Source organism: Aphelocoma coerulescens, chromosome 5, assembly GCF_041296385.1.
Source record: "Aphelocoma coerulescens isolate FSJ_1873_10779 chromosome 5, UR_Acoe_1.0, whole genome shotgun sequence".
Classification (NCBI taxonomy): domain Eukaryota; kingdom Metazoa; phylum Chordata; class Aves; order Passeriformes; family Corvidae; genus Aphelocoma; species Aphelocoma coerulescens.
Window position 1 is genome coordinate 25,931,422 of NC_091019.1, and position 25,886 is coordinate 25,957,307.

The window sequence follows — 25,886 nt, forward strand, 5'->3', positions numbered from 1 at the left end:
ATGTGGGCTCCAAATATATTTCATATGCTGGAATGTATTGCTTAAGACAGAAAGTGCCTGTTAGTATGGGGTAATTTAGCCTGTAAGTCCAGAGAACATAATGACAAATAGTGCTGACTATAACAATTTACAGCAAAAATAACTTTAAACTCAGTATTATTATCAAAGTGAGCCTGTCTGTACTAATTTTCATGTTCTCTGAAACACCAGCATGATTTTGTGTGAGATCAGCTGTGAGAGATTCCCTTTTTCTTGATGTTTTTTGTTTTTTTTTTTCTGTTTTGCAAAGCCCACAAGGAAAATGGCATTCCTCTTCCTGGTAGTCCACATCCATCGTATTTCCTGTTGTCCTGACGTGCCTTACCCTGCTACCTGCACCCCCAGCCCCCAAATTCCTTTCTACTTTGTAGGAAGTAGTACCTCATACTACTGGTTCAAGAAAGGGGGGTTGGCTGCAAAAGGAATTAAGCCTGGTGCCAACAGCACCTGATCCTGGCATACTGCTCCTAGCTCATACGTGCCAGATATCCCAGTTACATGGCACTGAAGCAAAGGATGCAGCACTTAATTTTAACTGTTGAGAGCAAGTGGAAGGAGGTCACTGTGCCCACAGCAGAGCATTGTCAGGAGGAAGCCCTCTAGTGTGGAGACACCCCCTGAACATTGTGGGAGATTAGTTTCAGGATCTGTGTGTTACATTACTGGGTGAATAAAACTACAGCTTGCTTTATGTTCTGTCTCTAAGAATGTCTCTAAGAACTAGGCTGCTTTTGAGTATGAATGTGTGCTGCTGGTAGACTCCTGCATTCAAACCACCATTAGGAAAGCCTTCACAAGTATGAGATATTGTTGGAAAACCATGTTTATTAAGGCTACCTTGCAGTGGTTGCTGTAGGCACAGAGCACCCCAAAGGGTACAGATACTCATTCTTGGGCCATAGAATAAAACACACTGTTCATGAGTTGCATTTATTGTTGTTACTTATGTATTTATTTAGAATAAAACACAAATCTATCCTTTGACAGCTTAGATGGATGAAGAATACTTGATAAAGTCAAGTGTGGATGTAGGGCAAAATGTGGAATACCTGAAAAGACTTCTCAATCTTTAAATTAACTGTAGAGATACCTTCAGAAGACTGCCAGCAGATGCTTGATTTTCTACTAAAAATTCCCTTCTGGCTACTATAAATGCCACTGGCATATGGCTGCTTGGGCCCTGATGGCTATGATTATAGTCATGCAGACAACTTCCTTTTCCTTGGAGGAATTTGTGAGAATTGTAACTGTGTTTTGAGAATTGCCTCTTTGAAGGTTTGATATGGTCTCACTGGGAAGTGATGGAAGAGCTTTATGAGTGTGTGGATTCTTGCGTTATAATCTGCTCTGTAGATTATTTCCTTTTCCAAGCAGAGAACTGTTTTTACATTTTTACTCTTGCAGTATTAAGACCTTTAATCTTTGCCCAACACTGATATCCTTATCATTGCTAGATCACCCCTTCGTGAAAGGTTTCATGTTTTGAGGATATAGTCAGGAGTCACTATTTTTTGCCCCTCTGTCATTATCTTCCGTTTGCTTCTGAAAATCATTAGTATAAATTTAATCTTGGTCATATTTGTGTGCTAGTGATAAACTAGAGGTTGTGATCCCATTGCATACTCTGCAGTACTCTACTTTGTCCATCTGTTTAGTATCACATTTTTAGAATCTCTTGCTATGTCTACTCTAACAAGAGCTTTAACCTTGCTTTGGTTGGCTGTTAATGTCATTGTTTTCCATCCTGGAGAGAAAGGGTTTAAACAGTAGCTGTGTTTTGCTACCGAAGTGGAAAATGTAGTCAGTAACATGGCATTTAAGGAAATCAAACACCTCCATTCATCAGCTCCATTAGAATGGTGACCCTTGCTTGCATCAATCCTTAGGTGACAAGAGTATCTTGCCAACATACACTACTCTGGGTGAGTTTTTATGTTAAGTTTTGAGGTCTTGTCATTCGGCTGTTTCAGGACCCTAAGAATATTGGTCAAAGGGACAAGTATAATAACAGGTTATCTACAAAGCAAGTGGGTCTTCCTTGATTCCTATGTAAAAATGTAATTAGTAACTGATCTCAGGGATCATTATCTCTCTTTGGATAATTGTATTTCCTTTCAGCCAACTGGGTCTCTACCAATAAAGGCAGAGTGCTCAACAGAAACTAGTCCAGTTGCATCAAGCACCTTAATTGAACTTGCTGTCGTGCTGTATCTTTTTCAAGTTTGATTACTTCTCTTGGTGATATTTGTTCCTAGTTACAGGGTCTTCTGTTGGCTGTTTTATGTGCTCTCTGCTTAGAACTCCCCTTGCAAATGGGTTTCTGTATCCAGATTTCAGGTATACTTCTCAGAGTGCGTCCTGTTAGTGTGAACATAGCAGTGGTTTCTCTCAAGCTCACCCTTGTGGTGGAAGTTCTCTAAATGTGTTGAGGTTCCACTGATGGGATGGGCTGGCATCACTTCACTTCCTTGGCTTTTGAGACAAGTACCGCTGGATACTTTCCCATTATGCCCAGATACTACTGAAGCAGTCTGAGAGCCCAAAGGTCATGACTGCTGAAAGAGAGCAAACTGTTCTGTCAACAGTCTGGAGCTTTGCATCCATGAGAAAGATCTCTGGAGCTTTTTTGCTGCATGGGACCGTAGTTATTTTGGATTCTGAGTAGATTACTGTCAGGTTGTCCTGACAGGTTAGGTAATCAAGGCCTTCATTGCCTTGATCCTGTGGAATGAGAATGCTATTCCCTCCTTCCTGGTGCCTTCCAAGCGTACTGTGGGCTTCGTGTAAAATGTGTTCCAGTGAGCCAGGTGCTTATCTGCGGGTGGATGGTTGTGTTCATCCCTTTTAGACAGTAATCCTTGTAACACTGCGTCATTTCCTGGAGCAGAAAGCTTAAGTTGCCTGTAAGCCTGAACCTGGCAGCTGTTTGTTAGTGATTCCTATGGTGGTTTTGGTTTCACCACACCTCATCCTATGAGATTTCTACTGCTTAGAGATCACATGTGGGAGTAAAGTACGGAGTTCACTGATGAACTCTGTCATACGTCTCTCCCACAGAATCACTACTGGTTTGCACACTCCTGCTAGAAAAGTAGATGGCTTTAAGCCAGTTCAGGTTGTTGCTGTACTATGCTGTGGTGTTTCGAGGTTTTTGGGTCTGCATGTTTTGTTGGTTGGTTGGGATTTTTTTTTTTGTTGTGGTTTTTAAAAATTCCATTGAAGAGCAGTTCTCATCAGCTTCCGAAGGCAGTGAAGGAGTTTTATTGGAGCAATGACAACATATGTGTTTTTTATATGTAAGCCTTGAGTGTCTGAAAGGCAGTGTCACTTTGAATTGTGGATAGATATATTGTTTCTACTTATATTAGTCACGTTGTTTTCACAACAGAGCAATTCAGATATGGAACTGTTTTCCTGCAAACACTTTTCAATTGAGTTGTTAGATCCCATTTTAAACTTTCAGCGGTAGGTCTGATTTGATGACCAGGGCATGCTCTGGCCACATCTTAAGTTCCACAGCTAGCTTCCCTAAAAGAGTTTCAGAAGTAAATTACCCATAATATTTATGGGTAGTACAAAGTAGGAGTGGAGCCTTACTAAAGGGAGGAAGTATTGAGTTGCAACACAGGTGTTCAAGTGACCATGGATCTCTTAACTTGGCATGTTAAACTTCATTATGGATCATAATGCTCTGACTTGCAGAGGTAGTGTAAAAGTTCTGTAAAATGTCTGCTGTCCATTTTCTATTTTATAAATGTGCCTATATTAAATGACTGAGAAGATAATAAATGTGGTGTGAAGGGGATTACGTAAGAAATAACATGGAAGTATTTGTCCTGATTTTCCCCTTTGAGTCTCTATTTAAAATTGTATTTTTTTTCAGACTTGCTGGTCATATATTATTGCGATGTTTGATGAATTTTGCAATTCCTTTGATTAGGATACTAACTTGGAAGTGATTTATGACTATTCTAATGTCTCCTGTTTTGTTTTCTTGCAGTTGGCAAAACGTGGGATGAAGGTGGTTCTAATCAGTAGGTCAAAAGATAAACTGGACCAGGTTTCTACTGAAATAAGTGAGTTAAAACTTCTTCCCTAAACTTCATTGGCATGCTTATAAATAAATGCAATTGCACATGAATTTCATACATGCTAATATATACAGCTCTGATTTTGGATAAGGTTTGCTCTTGTGCACAGTGCAAATGTTACAGATATAAGTGGTAAAGGCCTTGCAGATCAATTTTACAGCTGTTCATATTTAACTTCTGAGAACAATAGGGCTTAATTCTGGAATAAGTACTCCTAAAACTGTTAGTCTTCCATAAGAACAGTTTACCAGGCCAGGCTGAAATACCACCTATTCACATAGTAGTGGCTGTCTAAAATCATAATAAGGCAAGAAACATGCAGTCATTTCTCCATCTGAATATTCCCTCAGTTTGAAGCAAGTTTGATTTCATGGGCTCCAGCCATAAGGGTGATTTCTTTGCAACTAGAAGCTGTTGAAAGCATTTTCCTTATATTACTTGTTGTCATACCAAGTATACAAATTTATTGTGGGTAGCCTGCCCCTCCTCCCTCTTTTTTGTTTTGTTTGAATAAACTGTTCAAAGATTAGACTGGGGACCGGTGAGCTCTTTTGAGGTGATGAGTGTTCATAGTCATAAGATTATATGGAATGAGTTAATGTGTTTAAGAACCTGTATTAGGGATTGTTTCTTCAGTAAGTGTGTAGTAAATGGCTGTAATGGAAAAATAAAGGAGCGACTTTAGTATTTCAATCACAAATGGATATTTGTACAGGATCAGTTAGGAAAAAGCATCCTCAAGTCTCATGCTGACAAATGATTTTCCAATCAGAGCAAAGTATAATCTAACCCACAAGAATTCCTCTTCTAATCTATATCTCTTTTATTAAGGCATACTTCATGCAAGGTTATTAGTTTGTGCAGAGTATGTCAAGATAAAGGGAGAATGTAACTCTGTGAAAAGGTTTGGATAAGCAGGAGTAGGAGTTGTGTACTATAAAGCAGGTTTCTCAGTGTAATGATGTTGGGTAAAGAAACCTTCCGGATGATACTTCTGTGTTACCCTCCCTTGTCTTGCTTAGGCTTTCTAAAATGCTGCAGATAGTGGTAAGAGCTACTCTCTTTCCAAGGTCATAAATGTATAATTTTGGCTTTAGTTTATTAAAAATTTCAGTGAATTTGTTAGTGGCACTGCTTTACTGTAAAGCACAGTCCCCTAAGTCGAGCATCAACACACTGTCCTGTACTAGGTTGTAAGGGGCTGCTGAGGGAATGGAAGGATGACTGAAACACTCAAGGACTTCAACTTGTTACACAGTAGCTGTTGTGCTAGCCCTGTGAAAGTCAGGGCATACAGTTCTATAGATAAAAATGTCGCTGTCTCTGATTTTTAGTCCAATGTAAGATAGCATATGAAAGTGTTTTCTAGACAGAAAATTCTTCATTTCTATGTACATGTTTAAGTCGCAGAGAGCATTCCTTCTTAGAGCAAAGCTGTCATCAAGTTCTATCTTCCACTGATTTGGAAGTAATTGGCATTGTTCATTAGTATCCTGCATTTAAGGCTGCCAGTGCAGTGTCTGGACCTACCTGTGATGCTCTGATCAATGCAGTGACAGTGTAAATGCAGCAGAACAGGTGCCACTGCCCGGGTAACCTGTGTAACTGCTGACACTTGCTGCCAACACATAAAGAAGCTTCAACAAGGTGGTTTTTTTGGGGGTTCACTGCAGTGGCTGGATGATAGTTTGCTGCGTGAGTGTGGGCATGTGCAGTCACGTTTCTAGCAATGTTACATCAAGTTGTTTTGCAAAGTAAAACTGTAACTACAAATAATCTTGTTCTGGAATCAAACACCTATGCATGAAGTGACAAGCTTCCTGAAAGTGGTCATAACCCTTTTTGTAACCATGTGGATATCTCTTTCTCCCTGGGAATTAAGCATGACGCTGACAGATAAATCTACTGCTTGGAGCTTCAGCACTTACATGATAGCTGCTGGGGGAGGTTCTCAGATTAAAAAAATAGGTACATGTACCTATGTGAAGCAGCCTGTAATACATAATTACTGTTAGGCCTCACCCAAACATTTTTCTGCTTCCTTTCCTAAACCATCTGAAATGAGATGACTCACACTGGGTTTTCAGAACACTTCTTTTGACAACACTGAGCCTACTGAAAAGCATACCTTGTTCATTGTGGCATATGCTGAAGGATTAGGATAGTCTGCATAATCAAGCAAGCCTGAATTGCACTTTCAGATCCTGCTAGGTTTTACCTGGACAGAATTGTCTTGTATTCAGTCTCAGGTGGTCTCTGCAGTCTGTTCAGATGTTGTCATATATAAGGTGGGTGACTTTTTTAATGCTAGGGCTGTAATTACTTGAGTGGTTCACTTGCAGGCTTCTAAGGTAGCTTTAAACTTCTTTATGGTGGTCCATTGTTCTTCAGAGCTTGCTCCTCTTGAGTAATGACCCTTAATTGCTTTAAGGAAGAATGGCTGTTTAACTAATTCCAGTTCTTTGAGTTGTGTGATTCTGTGCATGTTTTTGGTTTCCTTCTCCTTTTCACTAACCAGTCTCATGCTTATCCTACTGAATGGGATAGATGCACTCTGTCACAAAAAATGAGAGGGCTTTTGAGGATCAGGTGTGTTCATTCTATTTCAGAAGACTCTTCTTCCACTCATAGGATAGACTTCTACTAGGAGTGACATCTATTTACAAAATGCAAGTTGTATAACCACCATCATAAGGGAAGTACTGATACATCTTTCTGCATGTTAAATGCCAGTTGACCTGGAGCTGATTTTTTTTTATGTGCATATGCACATTAAAGTGGCTGAACTGATGTTACAGGAATGCCAGATGTTCTGAATATGCAGCTCAGTTTGAGCAACAAAAATTAGTGGGTTAATTACAGGTAGTTAAAGACTTTAGAAGATTTTTCACTGTATTTTCAAGCATGTTTTAAAGCTTTTTTTTTTTTACAGAGTACTTAGGTGTTGTAGGATTGCCAAGAGAAATTCTGCCTTCTGTTCCCTAAGAAATAGAGTATCAGCCAATGACTGAAGAAGGAATTTTGCATTTCCTCTTCAGTCGTCATGGACAACCTTTATGAGGAATTATATAAGTTTTATGGAAATATATTTGATCTTTTAATCAAGTTGTCATGCACAAGCACAGACTATTAAGGTCACTATAAAAAATGCTTGTCTAGTTTAGTTCATGCTGCTTCACTGTTCCAGCACTTTTCTGAAGTGTCTGTAAGCATTGCATTGTTAAACACTTCCAAAGGTTCAGGGAGGATCAGAGAGAAAATTTCTCTCTGAATGGAGACAATTGTTTGAGTGCCACATAATGAGTCTATTCCTTGATTTGCTGTTTAATAACAAGCATGGTCCAAGACATCTCAGGTGTTCTTTGCCAGCAGTTGGTTCTTGAACCATGGATTTGCAGGCAGAAAAGCTTCAGTTACTGCACTGGATAGGTTTGTTCTGAGAATTGAGAACTACTTTGCTGTAGAAATTCATTACCTAAGGGCTGCAATATGAAGAATGTAGTGCAGACCAGGTAAGAAGGGAAAAAAACTTCAAAGTTTGTCTATAGGGAAATTGTTAAAAGAATTTGGTATTGGTGTCCATTGTTAGCTAGTAGCTTCACAGGACAGGTCATGGAGTTGTGCATGAGCTGCAAGAGCCAGGATAAAACTGTTGAGCTTGCTAGTGTGTCTACTTGTAAGTCTAAGTAGCTACTTACTTGTAGGTGAGTTAATGTGAAAGCAACGTGGCAGATTCTGAGTTTGTCATCAGTTACTATATAATTAAAGGAAATTCCTATTTACTGCTTTAAAGTTGGTGGTTTAGTGTTACATACACCCAGGTGATAAAATTGGCTCCAGATAAATTGTTTGAATTGAGAGAAATCAATTGTTTTTCCAGTGTATTCTCACAAATGAACATTTAATTGGAATACACTGTAAGCCTTTCATACTGTTGGAGAACTAATGTCCAAAACTTTGATTCTGCTACATGTCTGTAAGAAAATACGGGTTTCTTTTAGAAGGAAATACAGGTTTTTTGCAATTAAAATCTATGTAGTTGACTATTTCATCCCAATACATTTCCTCAGCCCAGTGTGTAGTGTATCTAAGCTGCTCAGTCATGGTAGTTTCATCTTGAACTACTCTCTAACCGTAAGATTTTGGGTACTGTAATCTGATAGCTGTCATGCTTATACTTGGGATCTGTTGTCTTCTTGCTTTTCTGGCATGATTTTTGAGTACAAAAATGGGATGTGGTGCCAAAACCAGAAATATTTCTTCTCCATTTCCTAGGCAGGTGTGTTTTACAGTTTTCTTGGTAACCAGGTTGTGGGCAGCATTCTGAAGCAGACCTGATGCTGACCCCTGTGCTTGTGCCTCATCCCTTACCATGACCCACTGCAACAAAGGGGCCATGCCCCCATGGGGAGTCTGACCCCTGCAGATGCTCACCTGCACTTCCCTTGGAGCACTTGGCTCTTTCATCTCTGCCCTGCCACTTGGATTTCCTCCCTGCTGTGCCCTGGTAAATCCTCCTCACATTTTGGAGCTGGCAAGTAAGAATATTTGTGTTTAATAGAGGAGGCTGAAATGCAGACGAGCTCTGTGAGGAAGGGGACGTCTTCTTAGTTTTCTTGCACAGAAATGACAAGGTTCACTTGCCTGAGCTTAACTTGAAGACTAAATGAATCCAGCAGTTATTCTGACCTTTTGTGATCTATTTCAAGGTAAATGAATGTGTTTGCAGCCTTCCATCATCTGAGCCAGGTTCAGCTTGACATACTTGAAATCCCCATATATTTCTTGAACTTGGCAAAATGGCTTCAAATATTTTAGACTTGTTTTGATGCACTGAAGTCACCTTTCACGTGAAGCTGTAGTGTGAGGATCTTTGATTCAAAATGAGCTCTTGGATTTTATCTCTGAAGAAAATTTCCCCAGATGAAGTGAACAAAGTTCTCTTGGTTTTGCCTTGCATAAGCCACTTACTAAAGGAGCAGTTGGCAGGCATTGTAGAGAGCTGACAGAGGATTCAGACTGAATTAACTTTTATTATTTTTTAAAATAAATTAAATAGATAAACTCTGATGTAAAAGGTAGAACAATTGGAAAGGGAGCTTATTTTTAATTTTTAATTTCTTTCTTCTTTAAGAATTCTGCTTCTGTGGTTTTGGCTGGATTTTTTTTTCCCCCTTAGTGCCTCTTTTTTTATCATCTTCCCTTGAATTTTCTCAGTGATGTTTTGCCTGGATAAATTTGAAGAAATTGAGCAGAAAACTTAGAGAGAAACACTTGACAGATGTTCTTCAAGCTACAGGATGCACTCCTAAAACTACTTCACCTCTTAGGAGAGTTTTGAGGCAGCAATGTGGTAGGACAAGCCACATGTAAAATGTTCTGCAGATGACTAGTGGTATCTTTGCAGAAGGACTTTGTTTCCCTATCATCTGTCAGCATATGGAATAACAGACCACTTGTCACAGGTGGTTTTAAGGATGAAAACTACTTTAAGGAAGTTTACTGGTCAGTGTCATGGGTTTGACACAACAGTAGGTGAGCTGGCAAGCTCTAGGAGATGGTGCTTTCTCACACCTGGCAGGACTTGAGTGAGCCTCTTCCAGAAAGAAGGTGCTTGCTGTGAACCTCACTGCCAGTGTGTTTCTATGCAGTATTTATTAATAATTTGTAAACCCAGAAAGTCCAGGGAAAGAAATGTGTAAAAGTTATTTAAATGTGAATTAGATGCTTTGGGTTTCCTTGTCTGAATGTAAACACAGCAGAAGTAGCCTCTTCCTCTTCTCAGGTACTCTGTATATTGTGCCTGGAGGATAAGGACTAACTCTGGGACCTAATGGTTTCTTGAGTCTTAAAGTTTTACACGTTAGGTAATTGGATTGATGGGCCAGTGACTTCAGTGGTACTTTTGAAGCCCAGACTTGAACAACCAGGAATTGTCATCCCTGCAAACGTTCAGGGTCACTTCTGCCTCTGCCTGGCAGTAGTTGGGTGCAGGAATAATGTTGCATTTTCTGTAACACACAGAAACTCAATGCTTATCTCTGCTAACAACCTATTTGTAACATAAGGCTTTGGGGATGCCAAAGCAAGAGCCCTTGTGCCGGTTTCTGGGCCACTAAACACCTTCTGTTAACAAGAAAGCTGCAATCTATTGCTTATCACTTTCAGTGTAAAATAAGCTTAACATTACATGAAAAGATAAGTACTGGATTGTTGTCACGTTGGATTGGGTGAAAGTCTGTTTTGCAAATCTGGTTTAAGCCAATTGGTGGAAGCTCTATTGCCAAGAGACTTAAAATTAGGCCTTTTAAGTGTTTCTGCAGGGAATTCTCTCTGGCACAAGAAAGGACTGAATGATGCAAACAGTGCTGTCCTCCTTCTGCAAGTTCCTTCTGTGAATGTGTATTTTAGTCTTATGCCACTTTTTTAGCAGGTTAAGTTCCATTACATCAAGTCCTCTTTATCTGTCAAAGCTGTAAAAATCCCTGATAGACTTCTCTGCTGAGGAAATGGTGATAATCACTTTTATGTTTTTTCAGGAATATGTTGTTGTGAGGAAAAACTAGTTAATACCTCTCCATAGAGAAAGGAAACTCAGTTGACTTGTTTTGCACAACAAATTCTTAAAAAGAAGTCTGTGAATATGAGAAATAAACAATTTTCGATATGGTGTAGCTACTTTATAAAAATATGCTTGCTGTGTAATTCCTTAAGCATGTGCCACACTTCCAGTGCTGAACTGGATACTCTATTACTTTGAGCAGTACATGTGGACTAATTAACAATGTATTTTCCCTTACAAGTAACACTTTGGAGAACCCTGAAAACTGCTTTTAAGTGCCTGTCTTTGGGATACAGCAAATATTTTACTGGGGGTGCTGAATTGGAGGTATAAAAGATAATGCTGAATTAGCCTACAAACTTGTTTCCCTTCTTAAATTTGCTTTAATTCAAGTAGAGTGACTGACTTATATGTCTTGAAATTGATGTGAGAGTAAGGGCACAATTTTTTTTTGTTAATCCATGGTATGACACCTTTCAGTCTCTATGAGTGACCCTAAATTTTTCTGACAAAGTATTTTTTCTAGTCTTTCTGAAATTCATTCTGTTGAGCCTAAATCTGAAAAAAAGGTGTTGATTTTTTTAAAATTGTTTAAATTAAATTTAATTGTTCTAATAAGTATATGGCTGAAGAATTTAGACTTTATTTTGCAAAAAGTGATGCAAAATTTATGTTTACATGTATGCACATATCAAGTGTACACATTGTCACAGTCAGACAATAATTATGACATTAAGGGAAAGGAAATTTAACAGGAAGTATGGGAAATAGCCCATATGACCTTCCTAAAATGATTCAGTAAATTAAAAATAGCTCTCTTTGTGGTTTGTAAAAACAAGTACATCAATGAATATAAAAAAAAAAATCTTGTTGGGGGAGTTGAAAACAGTGTTGGGGAAAGAGGAGAGAAGGAAGGGGAGTTTTCGATGCTGCCTGCTACACAATAGCAACCATCCCACACTTCATGTTGTGCTTCCCCCTGCAACAGCTTGGGAGTGTTCCCCGACCGACTCATTGTGCAGCTTCAGCCAAAGTGGATATTTTGGGGTTGTGGTGAGGAGAGCTATTCTGGGAGTCACGACTCCTGATGGCACGAGGGCGGCCGCACGTGCGGTGCCCTGGAGCCTCTCGTGCCTCGCCCGCTGCGGTGCGCTGGAGCGAGGGGGTGTGCGTGGGGAGCACCGGAGCTCAGCTCGCCTGGCTGCCTGCAGTCACAGCAGCATTTGCAAACATTGCCATGCCTTGAGTGTGCAGCCCCCCTGGCTGTCAGCCTCTGCAGCTGTTTGTCACAGGCGGCTTGATTTTGTGTTTTGAGTTAGCTTGGTAATTAGAACAAGCTTGATTTAGAAAAGCTTACAATGTTGAGCATAATATTTGGGTGAATGGCCTTATTGATTGATCCTGTGTTGCTCAGACTGTGTTTCTGACTTGGTTAGTGTGTCTTAGAAATTGTAATACATTTTGATGTAATGGAAGTCAAAGGGGAGCAGATGGAGGCAACTATTAATAAAGTGTGTTTTCCCTCTGTTTTGTAGTAATAGTACTGTATATACACATTAAAAACTTACACGCCCCAGTGGCTCTATGGTCTGTGGACTTCTGAAGTCATCTGTGAAAGCTGAGAAGTGAAGAACTGACTTTTATATGTCAGTGTCTATTGAAACTTAAAGTTAACAGAACATTTTAAATAACGTCTGTCTCTTTTTACCTGCTCTATAGTTCTGTGAGATTGGATTTTTTAAAATATTCACTCTTTTTAAGGAAGCTGTTTCTGAGATTACATGTGCAACTGCTGCAGTATGTAAGGAATTCCCTGGAAGTCTGCATGTGTACTTGAATAAAAGAATCGGAACCTACTCCTAAGTGCTTGACCAAGTGTGTATATGCACATACTGTTAAAAATGTATAGAAGCATAGCAACTACTGTTAAATTGTAGGCAGGCATCTTAAGCTATGCAGGAACAGCATAGCCTTCCTTCGCAACAGGTGCAACAGAGCTTCTTTTTAGCTATTTCTTAGGTTATCAGTATTCGGCTTCAGAATTTTACACCCTTCAAAATGTTCAGAGAAAGCTAGCTCTTGTTATACCCACCTGATTTTAACATGCTTTTACATGGTGAATATATCACTGTGTAATAACAGTCTGCTATCACCAGTCTGGAAGTATGTGGTACTTCTGGAAAACAGATTCCATCCATCCATGACACTGGGAGTTAGTTCTGTGAACTCTGAAAGTCCCAAATTGGATACATTCCCAAATTGAATTGTTTCTCCCTTAAAACCAACCAAATACTTTGTAGAGCTCTCAGCAGCCACTCTATAGTCTTAAACTCTTCATCTCTGTCCTGCATAGATGAGTACTAAAAAGCAGGAGGTTTTAATGTTTTGCTTTCATCTCTCAGCTTCTTACCCTATACTGGAAGGTTACAAACACTGTTTCTGGAGACTGGGTGCTGCATTAGGGTGAGTTTTACCATTGCAGTGATATAGGAAAGATGGCATCTTTATTTGTGGAGGTAGTTGATTCTCCTTACCTAAACACATTTGTCCTCTCCTGTATGATGAAAAACGGAGAGCTATTTTTCTACTGCTTAGAATCTCTGACCATCCTGAAGCTGAAGACCAAGCGAGACTTCTTTTATGTTTCTGCAAGCCAGTTGCATCATACTACATCACAGTGATGGCAATATTTATATGTGGCTTTGAATGTAAAGTGCTGAGATGCTTCAGTTCTAGCAAGAGTTTTTAATGTCCTTTCCCTGATCTTGAAAGAACCATCCCCATTACCTGCTTACAGTGTGGGCCTCGTATCCCAAACCTCTCTGTTGCAAAGTTGACTGGATTTGCCTCAACATTCTTGGTGCAAATTCAAGCTGCTATAGCAAACTGCTTTGAAAACAGGTGGTTCAAGAACTAACATTATTTTATTAGGGATGAAGATCTTGTAGTTCTCCTGTGTCCCAGCACTGTATGACAGACACCCTGACACTGCTGCTCTCAGGTAAACTGAGCTGCTTCTTCTGCCCACCAAACTGGTGTCTGCTGTCACACAAGCTTGCTCCTCTTGGGGAACCTTCTTTCAAGCCCAGTTTATCTGTGTCTGAAAACTTCCTTAGCATTTTCTTAGCCTGTCAATCAAGATTTCAGTTTAGAGGGGCTGCTGATTTGAATAATTTGCAGGCTTCAAAAATTTTTTTAAAAAATTAAAAAAAAAATTGAAAATGTTTGCCTCCTAACCATTTTATAGTTCTTTATTTTTTATTATTTAGGGTGTATCTCACTGTAGTTTCTAGCTTTTTGCCTTTTTTAAATTACAATGTGATCCTTTTTTTCCTGGTGTTTTAGGTAATGTGGTGCTATTTTGCCAGTGAATCTTTTTAGTAGACAAGGTGTGCCCTACTTTGCCTGATAGTTAAGATTAGCATTTTCCTTGCATAGCAAGACTGGATACATTTCCTGTAAATCAGACGTATCTGGCCTTTGGAATTAATTAAGCTTTTGCTTCACCTACTGATGTTGTAACTGATGATCTTAGATGAGAAATCAGGCAATTGTTGTCCTGTTGGCTGTTCCTCAGGATGGTTATAAGTTTTTTAATGTTTATTTTGAGTAAGTAACGCCTTAACCAAGGTTTGAGACACTATCTGGAGTCCTCTTCTGAGGATACTGAAGATAGTGTTTTCTTCAAGGGATTATATATGTGAAAGTGTACTTCTGATGGTGTGAAGAATGTAGTTAAATAGTGTATTTGTTTCCAGACTGTCTCATCCTGTATTGTGCAGCAATGCACAATGGGAACATACTTCAGGAAGTCAGTAGTTCTTGTACCACTGCAAAAATAGGCACTTTTTTCAGTTATCTTATGTTTCCCTTTCAGTGTATATTTTATGTACTGCTTTTGTTTGCATGACCACTGTATTGGACTGCGCTGTGTCTCTGCCTCTGGAGTCTGTGTTCTTGAGTTGCTCTCTGGATCTTAGGAAGAATACATCCCAGTATCTTCTGCAAAAGTTCACTCTGTCTTTGTCTTGTACAGTGTTTATACCAGCCTGTTCTATCACCGTTGGGATTATTGGTTCATTCAGCTTTTCCACAGCTATGAAAATTTGCTCATGGTCAACAACTTGCTTGTCAAATGATGGTGTGATTGCAGAAGATCATGTCTGCTTTTATTGGTTTACCAGGATACTGTTGAGCACAGTTGGTGTCTTGCTAAATTATTAGATGTCTTGGCTAAGGCAATACAGACCCTGAAAATTAACTGGACATGTGAATGTTTAGGTTAAAACTTATTTGTAGGTACTGATCTCACCTGAGTTTTTTTGTGAATGAGATGATTAAAACACTGGTGTGTCAGAATTAAGAATTGTGAAAGAGACCTGCTGAATTTCCTTTCCCATCTTGTGGGTAGGTGATGACTGACTGCTGCACAACTGTTGACAACATGGTGGTGTAATATTCAGTCTCCTGCTAAGGAGCATTTGAAGTACCAGTTCCAAAGACAAAACATCAGATCCACTTTTCAAAATATCATCAGGAATGCTGGACTTGCTGGCAGGTAATAGGTCTTTCAGGTCCTCTAGCTGTGACTGCAAAAACTGGCTTAGTTTCCTCCTTTCACTCCCTGCGGCTCTCAAGTACCTCCTGGTCCTCAAGCTGAAAGCTCCATTAAGGAGTTTCAGATTTTGTCTTGGACAGCAATAGCCCAGACACTCCTAGATGCCCTGGATAAGGACATAGCCTATTTGCTTCTTTCTCTATTAATCTACATCTCAGTGCCTTTTTGGCAGATAAAATAGGAATGTGCTCTACTCTCTCTTCTAGCCCATCTGTTTGGGAACATCTTAATCCTTAAGTTCAAGGAAATTCCCTTTTCCATTTTTTCATGCAGAGCACACCTGCTCTCCTCTGCACCTTGTGCTCTGACTGCTAGACCAAGCTTACGCAGAAGTGACTTAATGCTCTTTGCATTGTCATTTGATGTGGAACTGTTTTCTCAGGTGTATCTGCTCATCTTTTCCCTGAGGTAGTGGATCATCCCACCTATTGCAGGTTCTGGGACAGAGCACAGGGTATGCAAAAGTTATAGGATACCTGAAAGCTGTCATGAAATGGGGAGGGAGGGTTTGATCAGCTGGTGGTAGCTGCCGGGGCAAGACAGCCTTGCATGTTTGTGTGAGCAACTGCACAAAAACCTTGTCCTCTGGCTATACCAGTGGGCAGCCCTCTACTTTGCATATGTTTTTGTACATTGTACTGTGCACCCTCTGCCCACAAAGGGTGCTGCATCTTTTTATAGGTGTATTGCTTAACTACCGTAAGTGTAATGGCTCCTTGCTAATTTTCTAAAGGCTCAATTAAGGGTCTTATATGAATAGTAGTGTGAGCACTTTCTATTTTTTTTTCTATTTATAGTGTTAGGTCTTCAGATTTTTGTCTTTACCTTGTCCTCTTAGTATCTCTATAGTGATTTCAGAAGGCTTTGAAGATAGATTGGTAACAATCCTAACGAAGTGTGTTTAGTATAAAGAGGACAGTACCAACTGAGCAAATTTGTCAGAATGGTGTTTGGGTCCTTTAAGCAACTTGCATTTCATGAAGCATCTGAGTGGCAGTGAAGGCAGCTGCAGATCCCACAAAACACTTAAAAATGACATGTGTATAAAGTGTGTGACTTGGGCTTTGCCCATCCAGTCCATTTGCAAGTATGAGATGAGCCTCTAATGTTGCCCTCAATTCTGTGTCCTGTAAGAAACCAAATGTGTGTGCTAAACATTAGAACAGCTGTGTTCAAAAATAGACCATTTCTCTGCCCCCCCTCCAGTGTTGAACTTGATTTTCTTCGGACGCGATCACAAGACTGCTGCTGCAGTAGGGGCTTAATGCTATTTACGTCGTCATTTGACATAGCAGCATCTCTCAGGGGATTTTTAAACAATGCAGCTGTTCAGGAGAGATGAAGAGGTTGAGGATGAGGAGAGGGAAAAGGAGCAGAAATAATTTCATCTGCTATTAGGGATATTGTGGGGGGGAGGGGAGGCAGCCAGCAAACCAGTGAGTTCAGTAGATTCATGATTCTGCATGAATGGATGGCAGGATCATGGGAGTCGCAGCTTTCCCTTGAATGGGAAGGAGCATCATGGGAATCTGGCTGCTTCTAATCTTTTTTGTGAATGATTCTTTTCCTTTAACATGGCACTGGTTTTTATGAATGGCTCTGGGGGCAAAGTGCTGCAAAACCCTTCTCAAGCTGTATACAGGTGCCTTAAGGAACACTAGGGTGGGAGTCGGGTGCAGCAGAACAGAGATGCTGCAATGTTAAGCTACTATTCTGCTCTTTTGAAGTCTGAGAGGACATTGTACTGCTTTTAATCCAATATAATTTAGCTTGATGAAAGCAGAGTTGCTTTTTATACGAAGTGTTTTTACTACTTGCCTTCTTCTCTTTCAAAATGTAGTTGCCAACATGTATTTTTCCTGTTCTAGTAAGGGTGGAGATGACAGCACATCAGAAGGGCTTTGGAATGATCACATTTGAAGTTCTGCTCTTCTTGTTCACCCACATGTTCCCTTTTTGATATGTGTTAAAAAAAACCTGAAGATTCAAAAAGTTTTAGGGGACCAGAAGTGAGAATGGAAATGGAGGGCAATAAAGAATTGTTTTACTTGGTCTGAAGCAACTAATTTGCCATTTGGCTTAAGTTGAAAAAAAGTGTTCCTGTCAAGCTGTATTTGAACATGGTTGTGTACATATATTTCCAGATTTCTCCATTTTTGCTGTTCTATGCAAAGGTGTATAATTTGCTTTCTTGCCACTTTTCTTGTCCCTTACAAACAAAATGTGCTGAATCATTTGAGAATTTATATTCTCACTAAAAGTAGCTTAATGTCACAAACTTCCTGTGCAGGTAATGTTAAAATTCAGGGATTCCTGTTGCAGAGGTGAAAATGTTCACATGTAATGCTAGCTCTTATAATATTTTGTAAAACCTAGTAACTGATACAGTCTTAATATCTGAATGGTAAACTATTTCAAACTTCTCAAAACTGTTTTTTTCTAGGGGAAAAGTACAAAGTGGAAACAAAAGTCATTGTGGCAGACTTTGGAGAGAGAGAAGATATTTACAATGGAATCAAAGCAGGATTGGAAGGCCTGGAGATTGGTGTTTTAGGTTTGTATCTGATCTAAGTCTTTCATTGTGATGTTTTGTCTTGACATGCCTACTAACTTCTTCCCATATTGAAGTTTATTGAAACCAATTCACAGAAGCTGTTATTTATCTGACTAAGGCTTTGTTGCTGTTAATACACTACGTGAGATGGTGCTTGCATGTGTGCCTACTTTCTAGGAATTTGTGATGCTTATTGAATGTGTTCAGTTTTCTGTGATTGTTGGAGGCCTTTGACTGCAGCTTATGACTGCATGCACCATGACTTGAACACTTGGGGTTGTTGAACCTGGAGAAGAGGTCTCTCTCCGGGGAGACCTTGTTTTGGCTGTTCAGTACTTAAAGGAGGCTTGTAAGAAAGATGGGGACACTTCTTAACAGGGCCTTTGCAATAGGACTGTTGCAAGGAGCAATGGCTTTAAACTAGAAGAGTGTGGGTTTAGATTAGGTATAAAGAAGAAAAGGTATTGAAACATTGGAGCAGGTTGCCCAGAGGAGGTGGTGGATGCCCCATCCCTGGGAACATTCAAGGCGGGGTTGGCTGGGGCACTGAGCAACCTGACCCGGCTGAAGACATAGGGGAGTTGGACTAGATGACCTTTAAATGTCCCTTTCAACCCAAACTATTCCATGATTCTATGACCTAATACCATCTTAGATCCTAAACAAGCTTCACATACTTTAGCTTAGGAGATACTCAGTTTAGGAGTAGAGCCCTGTGGGAGAAGCGTGAACTTTTAATTACAGAGCTGTTGGAATTCAGTCCTTACAATAGAACATCAAGTAACTGTCTCCTGCTTCAAAAGTCTTAAGCCTTTTCTGGTCATGTTGGTAAGCTGTGTTTCTTTTGCTGATAGGAACACAATATGTGTGAGTATGGTTTGCTACGTTGCAGGAGTGTAGTGCAGGTGGTGTGGGAGTCCTTGAAAAGACAAGGTGATCCCTCCAGTTACTGTGTCAAATGTAGAACTGAGGTGATTTCAAATAGATGTTTCATCACAAGCTGAGAAGTGTTTCAACATAACAGCAGTTTACCTGAATCTTCTTTGAACAGTGGGGTAAAGGCAGTTGCTTATTGGTTTTTTGGTTTTTTTTTCCCTTGGAAGCACATATGCCTGTGCATATCCTGTATTTCTATGGTTAGTCAATACAGGGATGAGAATCTGTGATGGTTAAACAGTAAAAAAATCACGTAGCTCAGACATCTACTAGTACATGTCATATGATAAAGCACTCCTCACTACAAAACTCGTTTTACTAACCTGTAGTGCAGTAATTGGAGCTGCAACTGTGGAGTATTTTAGGCACATTTAGAAGCAAATTTGTTATACACATGATAACATACTGTATGAACTTTGTTGCTAATAGATGAATCTTGTTGTATAATGTTTGAAAATAACACTCAAGAAAATAGTGTATATAAAAATGCAATTAAAAAATAACATTGAAGGATAAAGCCCAGAATGTTCCCACTACTTCTAACAGACTTGAGTACATAGAACTCATGGCATCCAGTATTTAATTGCTGTAAGAATTCAAAGGCATTGGAGTAACTTCAAATGCCAAGGATGTGTTTTGTGTAAAGAGTAGTTGTGACACAACTGTGAATGCCTTGTTTCTTCTTTCTGAAGGAAATAAGTTCCAAAGAAACTTTGAAGAGTAAAATTAATGTACATTCTAATCTGTCCTGTCAAAATCTACTCAGGGAGTGTAGGGCTTGCAAGCTGCCTGTCACGTAGCAATTGCTACAGAATGGTAGATCATTTAAATGTCTCAAAACACCAGCAAACCTTTTACTGTGCAAGGTACACAGCCGCACTGGAAGGGTTTTTATTATTTCTCAGGCTGTGATTAGGTTATGGTGATTCACAAAATCATGAAAATCTGACTTTTTATAGCCTTGCACAAACTGGGCACTAAAGCAGTGTGTGTGCCTCAAGTTTTGTGTAAGGTTATTACAGGAAAACAAAGTGTGTTCCTCAGAGCTGGCTTCTTGCTTTTATTTGCATGAGCACCTTGGCTAAAAACATGGTAAAAATAGCAACTAAATGCTCTAGAGCTGTGTATTCTCTAGCTGAGTTCCTCTGCTTTTTTTTTTCTCTTGCAGCCATTGTCAGTGCAGGTTTACAAAAACCTCTTTTCCAACTAATCAGTAGCAGTTTTTAGTAGATCTTGTGCTTAAGATCACAAGATAACATGATACGTAGGTATTTTCTTTCCCCCAGAGATAGCTGTAGTAATAGAAACCACTTGCCAATGTAATTTTTCCACACAGATGATGGCCACTCCAGAAAGACAGTATTTTAATTTTTTATGGTAATTAACTTCATGCTTTAGCGCCGTGTATTTTAAATTCTGTAGCATTTGTTGCAATCCAGAATGTAGCTTTTGTTGAGCTGTGTTTTTCATGTTTGTGTGAGGGAAAACATGGATTTAAATGCGAACAGCCATAAGGGTTGATTTCTCAGGTTCCAGCATATTTCCTTCTTTCAGGTCTCATCTGGAACAGTAGGTATGAGGAGTGTTGGTAGCACAGCACAGTTGCCAGTGATCAATGCTGATTATTTTTTAACCTTATACTTGGAGACATAGGAGTCTCCACAAGTACTGCTCAAGAACAAGCTTCTAATTATGGAGTTGCACAGAGTCTAACTAAAGTACTTACAGATTGAAATCCTTGTAAACTTCTTATTTGGAAGCTTCTTCTCACCCACGTAGGAAGGCTAAAAGAGTTTGCATAATGTTTTGCTGTGTGTTCAAAACAGCGTCTGTCAGTGACTTCGAACATGTGCTAGCTACAGCAATATGTTAAATAAGCAGAGGTGGGAAATCTTCCTTTTGCCATTCTTAAATAGGATCTGATTCTTGAAAGGAGTTTGTGCTGGACAGTATCTTACCCTGTTGCTATCCATTTTTTTCTAGTTAAAATACGGTGTTACAACTCAAAACCTGATTTTTTTTTAATGGTTTGTTACATACTTGCAGCAGAGATGATTGCAGAAAGTGGAAGGGTGCATATCTGGGACCCAGCCTGCAGTAAGGGGTGTGAATTTTGTGTGACTGTCTCTGTAGCATGAATCATAAAAGCATTCTAAATTCAGAGAGAATTGCCAAGGTTAGTCCCATAACCCTGCCACAATTCATAGCCAAAATCCTTTCCAGAGAGATGGAACAAAAAAATAGTTTATTTTTGGATGAAAAGAAGAAAAAAATCTGGTTCACTCTGGCAGTAGCAAGACTGGGTCTTCTTCCTTTTAAAAACTTCTCACTCTTTCTAAATATAGCAAATGTCTGCTGGGAATTTGCCAACGCCCTGTTCCCCTCAATTCCTCACCTCAATTTTTAAAGGTTATCTAAAAGTTAAAAATTTGAAACACACAGCATGACTAATGAACTTCCATAAATACACTAAGATGTGGACTAAAAGAGCTTGAGGGAATTCCAAATGAAGTTGGTGCACTTTGCCAGAATCTTTTCCTCCTGTTTCTTGCACATCCTGCATCCCTACTGCTAGTTAAATTATCTTTCAGGCTGGGTCTTAAAACAATAGCTTTTGGCACAGGTGGAGGGGCTATTTTATTTCATTTTTTGAAAAAGGCATCAGTGCCTTTTGACGACGCTTCTTGTCCCCGTGCAGACTCCTGCCTGGGGGTGCACAGTGCTGCTGAGCATACATAGCACTTTGGGATTCTCTGGGGTGTAAGACACTATATAAATGTAAAATGTTGCCACAGCAACCACATGTCACGCGATTCACTTGCGTAAGATGAACAACAGATACTTAGGAAGCGGAGATCCCTTTTGGTTGCTGCTTTTTGTCTCCATATCAATGTGCTCTATGGAGTTGGAGGCTGCAGAGCAGCACTGTTTTCGAACAGAATTAGAAGTTTTCTCCTGTTGGGGCTGGGATTTAGAGAATGGGTATCGGTTTCACGTCCGAGAATGAAACCGTGCCAGTGTAAAGTATTGGAGGGAAAAAAAAAAAAAAAAAAAAAAGATCTTGGCGATTTAAACAATTCACTGCAGGTGTGGGGGTGACGGGGAGAAGGGTTTCCCGCGGGGAATCTCCGAGCAGGGAGGCCGGGCGGCGGAGCGGGGTCCCTGCAGGCGGCGGCTGCCGCGGCGGCGCTCGGGGCGGGGGGAGCGGGACGCGGCCGCGCCGGGCTCTGCTGCCACCTCCCGGCCGCTCCCTGCGCGGGGAGCGCGGCTCGTCTCGGGCTCCACTCGGAGTGTTTGCTTATCGCAAGAAACGGTGCGAACCCCTTGGAATGGTCCGTCCGTGCGCTGCCGCATTCCGCTGCGTGTGTATTCACAGTTAAGGAAGCTTGGCCAAAGCAGCTAGAATGTCTTAAACGCAGCAGTTTAAGAGTATTGCTTGAAAATTGTCATTAATCAGGGGGCATCCAAGTGATCTAATTCATGCTTTTCTTTCAGTCAACAATGTGGGAATGTCGTATTCTTATCCTGAATATTTTCTTGATGTTCCAGAGCTGGAGAAGGTAAGTGCCTTTGTGGTACATTCTAGTGTTCTACTGCGGTTAGCAGATATTACAGAAGTATTTAGGTTTGGTTAAGGAACCCACATAATGAGATTTTTTGATTAGAATTAAATGTTCAAAAACTTGGAGAGGTACATAAGCAGCATAACACAATGCTGGTGATGGCAGTCTCACTTTTTGGTGGTGTTCTTTACCTACTCTTCCCTGCTTCTTCTGCTCCTGTCCATGGTCTCATCTGGCTGTTGCTCATAAGTTGCTCTAGCTTGTGCTGGGGGGCTTCTTAAGTGACTGAAGGGGAGCAAGCAATTTCATGGATAGAAGCTGCATATTCCATAACACTTACAAAACTTAAGATATGACCATTTTAGACAGTTCATAATGTAGAGGCAATCTTGGCTGTGCTAGATACACTGAAAACTTGGATTATGAACAATTTCACTGGTATATGATTTTCTTTCTGAAACTCCTGTAGCTCACTGGGTCCACTGTGGTTTTGTGTTTTCTGCTTAAGTGTTGCTAAATATATCTGGTGTTTGGTTCACCTTCAAATAAGCTTCATAATGTTTAGCCAAAAAAAAAAAAAATCTCATTTTTTTAACCTGCTGAATAAACTTAAAGTCACTAAAATGGTGGAGTAAAATACAGTAGTTAATTTCAAAACATGTGTAATGGCTAAGAATTTATTAAAGTTCGTAAGTATTGCAAATAGTGTTAGGAAATAGAGTGTCAATGTGATACACCTGTCTGGTTCTGTATTAGTGCAAGTCCCTAATCAGAGATGAAACCTGGCCAAGAGCAATTCACAGACTTTGCTTTGAAAGCCTGTCACTGTTCTTGATACTTAAGCAAGAAGGCAAGGAGAAAAGGCAGATAATTTATCCCAACACTTAAACCCAGAGGACATATAAATACTGTTCAAATAACTTCAAATGAGTAAACCCCAAAACTTTTTGTTTTCTTGCAGGTGATTGACAAAATGGTTAACATTAACATCACGTCTGTTTGTAAGGTAAGTTACCAAGACTTTTTGATAATTCAAAACCACAAAACAAGATTCAGGTCTGGGGGAATTGCTTTGACCTGTTAGACTATTCGTCTTGGAAAAAGCCAGAGGTTCTGATTGTCGCGTTGGACTGTTCTGATTATTGTGTGAAATGGAACTTGTTGCAAAGATGTTTATTAGCTATTTGAAAGGAGCAAGGTAAGTACATAAAACAGCACTTAGTGCTTCTTCACGATTTTTCTTCTATTCCTTCTTGTAAAGGGTTCATTCTTCTCCCCCTGCATTTGTGTTTTTTGGGGTGGGCAGCCCTTACCTCTGCATGCCTAAGGTTTTTGTACACTGTAATGAGAAGGCACTTAAATATTTTCTGCAAAATGTATGATCAAGAAGGAAAACCAAACTCACAGGAACATGCGTTAACTTTACTTCAGAAGCTACCTTCACTTTTGATATTTAAACTGAAGGTTTCATCAAGAAGAAATCAACATGACTTCAGGCTAAAACATATGGCTGTTCTCTTGTTTATTAACATGAGGCCCATTCAAAAATGAAGTTTTCATCCTAGTATGTCAAAGCTCAAAAAGGACAGAGGGAATAGCCGTAAGTGACAGGGACTTGGTCAGTGTATTACCAGTGCATGCTGATGAAACTCCTCGGGACTACTCACTGCTAAACCTTGTTAAGCATAACAGTATGTCTCTATTAGCTGAGGGTTAACCTTTTGCCTCAAAGCTAAAATATTAGATGTTTCTAAGATGGCTTGAAAGATTTGACTTTTTTTGCAGGTCTTCTGATTAGGTCAAGTACTAAATTCATCTAGTACAGTGCTTTTGGGGAGTCTAAACTCTTGTTTTGTTTCCATGTGAGGAGGCACAGCACCTCTTGAAACAATGCTTTAATAAGATTCTCACACTTTATTGAAACATAGACAGTGAAAATGCAGCCATTGCATGGCTGAATGGGAGTTGGCAATGTCAGCTTGCTGCTGCAGGCTCTTACTTTTGTGTGTGTTTTATTTGACATCTCAGAACTATTTGTTGGAAAGTTAGAAATGCGGTAACAGTGAGTCTTCAGAAACCTTTCACCCGGAAAATGACTGTGAGCCTGACCAGTACAGATTTTCTAGTTGACCAAGAAGGATTGCGGCCCATGGTGTCTTGTTGTCCCCCTGCAAGATTTCAGAAGAGAAGTCAGTTATTAGTGGGCACCTTTTGAGTGTTTTCTCTTACAGAAAATTTCTCTTACAGAAGTCATTTAAGTTAACAGAGCTGCATCAGGTGTACATCTGAAGTGTCAAGCACAGACCTCCTCTGCTGAGGTGTGAGGTCTGTGCTGTGCCAGCAGAGGGAGTGCACTATTCAGTGATAAAAGAATTTGGGGTGTCAGTCTTCCTGGGAGCGTTTTTTTAGACAAGTTACAGATGAACTACTTCAATATGTATTTCTGAAGATGGTAGGGTAGAATAATAGTTTAACCCAGCATATGCCTAAAGTTCCAGAGATGCGGCCAGACTGTATTGTTTCCAAAGGAAACTAATGTTTCAGTTGTAGTGTCAGTGCTCATCAACAATTTAACAAAATTGTCATACAGTTGCTTGTAAAATTTGCATCTTTTCACATTCTAAAGTGGCTATTTTTGCACATAGAGAAACTTACTGAAGATCTGCTTGCTGTGTGTTAATAGTGTTTTTCCTTCTGTTTGAAAACTTTTGTCTTGACTGTGAACAACTCCTGCTACTGGATTTAATCAGAGTTTGAGCATAGGATTTCAAGCTTGAAAATGTTTTCTCCCGCACGAGCGTGTTGTGTAATTAAACAGTAGGCACACCAGATGCTTACTGTTTTGGGGAGAAGAGCACATTAGAAGTGTGTGCCATCTGTAAGACACTTTCTCAGGAGAACCCATGGAACTAGAGAATCATGGTATGAAAAAAAATAAATTTAGGAAGAGTCTGTGTATCTTTTCACTTAGATTTTTAGGTTCTAATCCTGCGAATATTTAGTTCTGTTTTTGAGGTTGATGCCATCTCTTATACAAATGCATGTATGTATATATATGTGTGTGTTTTTTAGAAACAATAATAAGAATGTTCTCTCTTCTTGTCTGACTAAAACCATGAAGTTTGTGATGGAAGAGAGCACAAAGTTCTTAACAAGGAGCTGAAGGTCTGCTTAAATGTGAAAGTACAGGAGAGGCAGAGTATGGTTTCCTACTACCCGTTCAGGCTCTGCCCACAGTGCTTCCAGATCCTTGTCAGAGGTGTCTTATAACCTGTACTGTTATATTCTAGAGCATTGGCATCCACTTCCTTGCCTTTTGGACCAAACTTTCTCAGTGCCTAAAAGATGACGATATCCCCTGTCCTCTCAGTAGCCTGCGCCACGTGCCGTCAGCAGCCAGCCCCTGTTGGACAGGACAACTCTTCAAGTAACTCCAGTTCTGGCTGAAACACTCCTTAGCCTTGAAGTGTGGAAGTCAAGATAATTAGCACAGATTGATTCTGCAGAAATGTTGAAGTCTGTT

At 39.9% G+C, this 25,886-nt stretch overlaps 1 protein-coding gene across 1 annotated transcript in view; it reads left to right on the plus strand.

Annotated features, from left to right (window-relative positions):
• HSD17B12 (hydroxysteroid 17-beta dehydrogenase 12) overlaps window positions 1-25,886 on the plus strand; it is an 85,581-nt gene that overhangs the window by 32,717 nt on the left and 26,978 nt on the right. Inside the window, exons 3-6 of the mRNA XM_069017168.1 lie at window positions 4,040-4,115; window positions 17,754-17,864; window positions 22,296-22,360; window positions 23,325-23,369. Coding sequence (XP_068873269.1) covers window positions 4,040-4,115; window positions 17,754-17,864; window positions 22,296-22,360; window positions 23,325-23,369 — 297 coding nt within the window. The remainder of the gene's footprint in view (window positions 1-4,039; window positions 4,116-17,753; window positions 17,865-22,295; window positions 22,361-23,324; window positions 23,370-25,886) is intronic.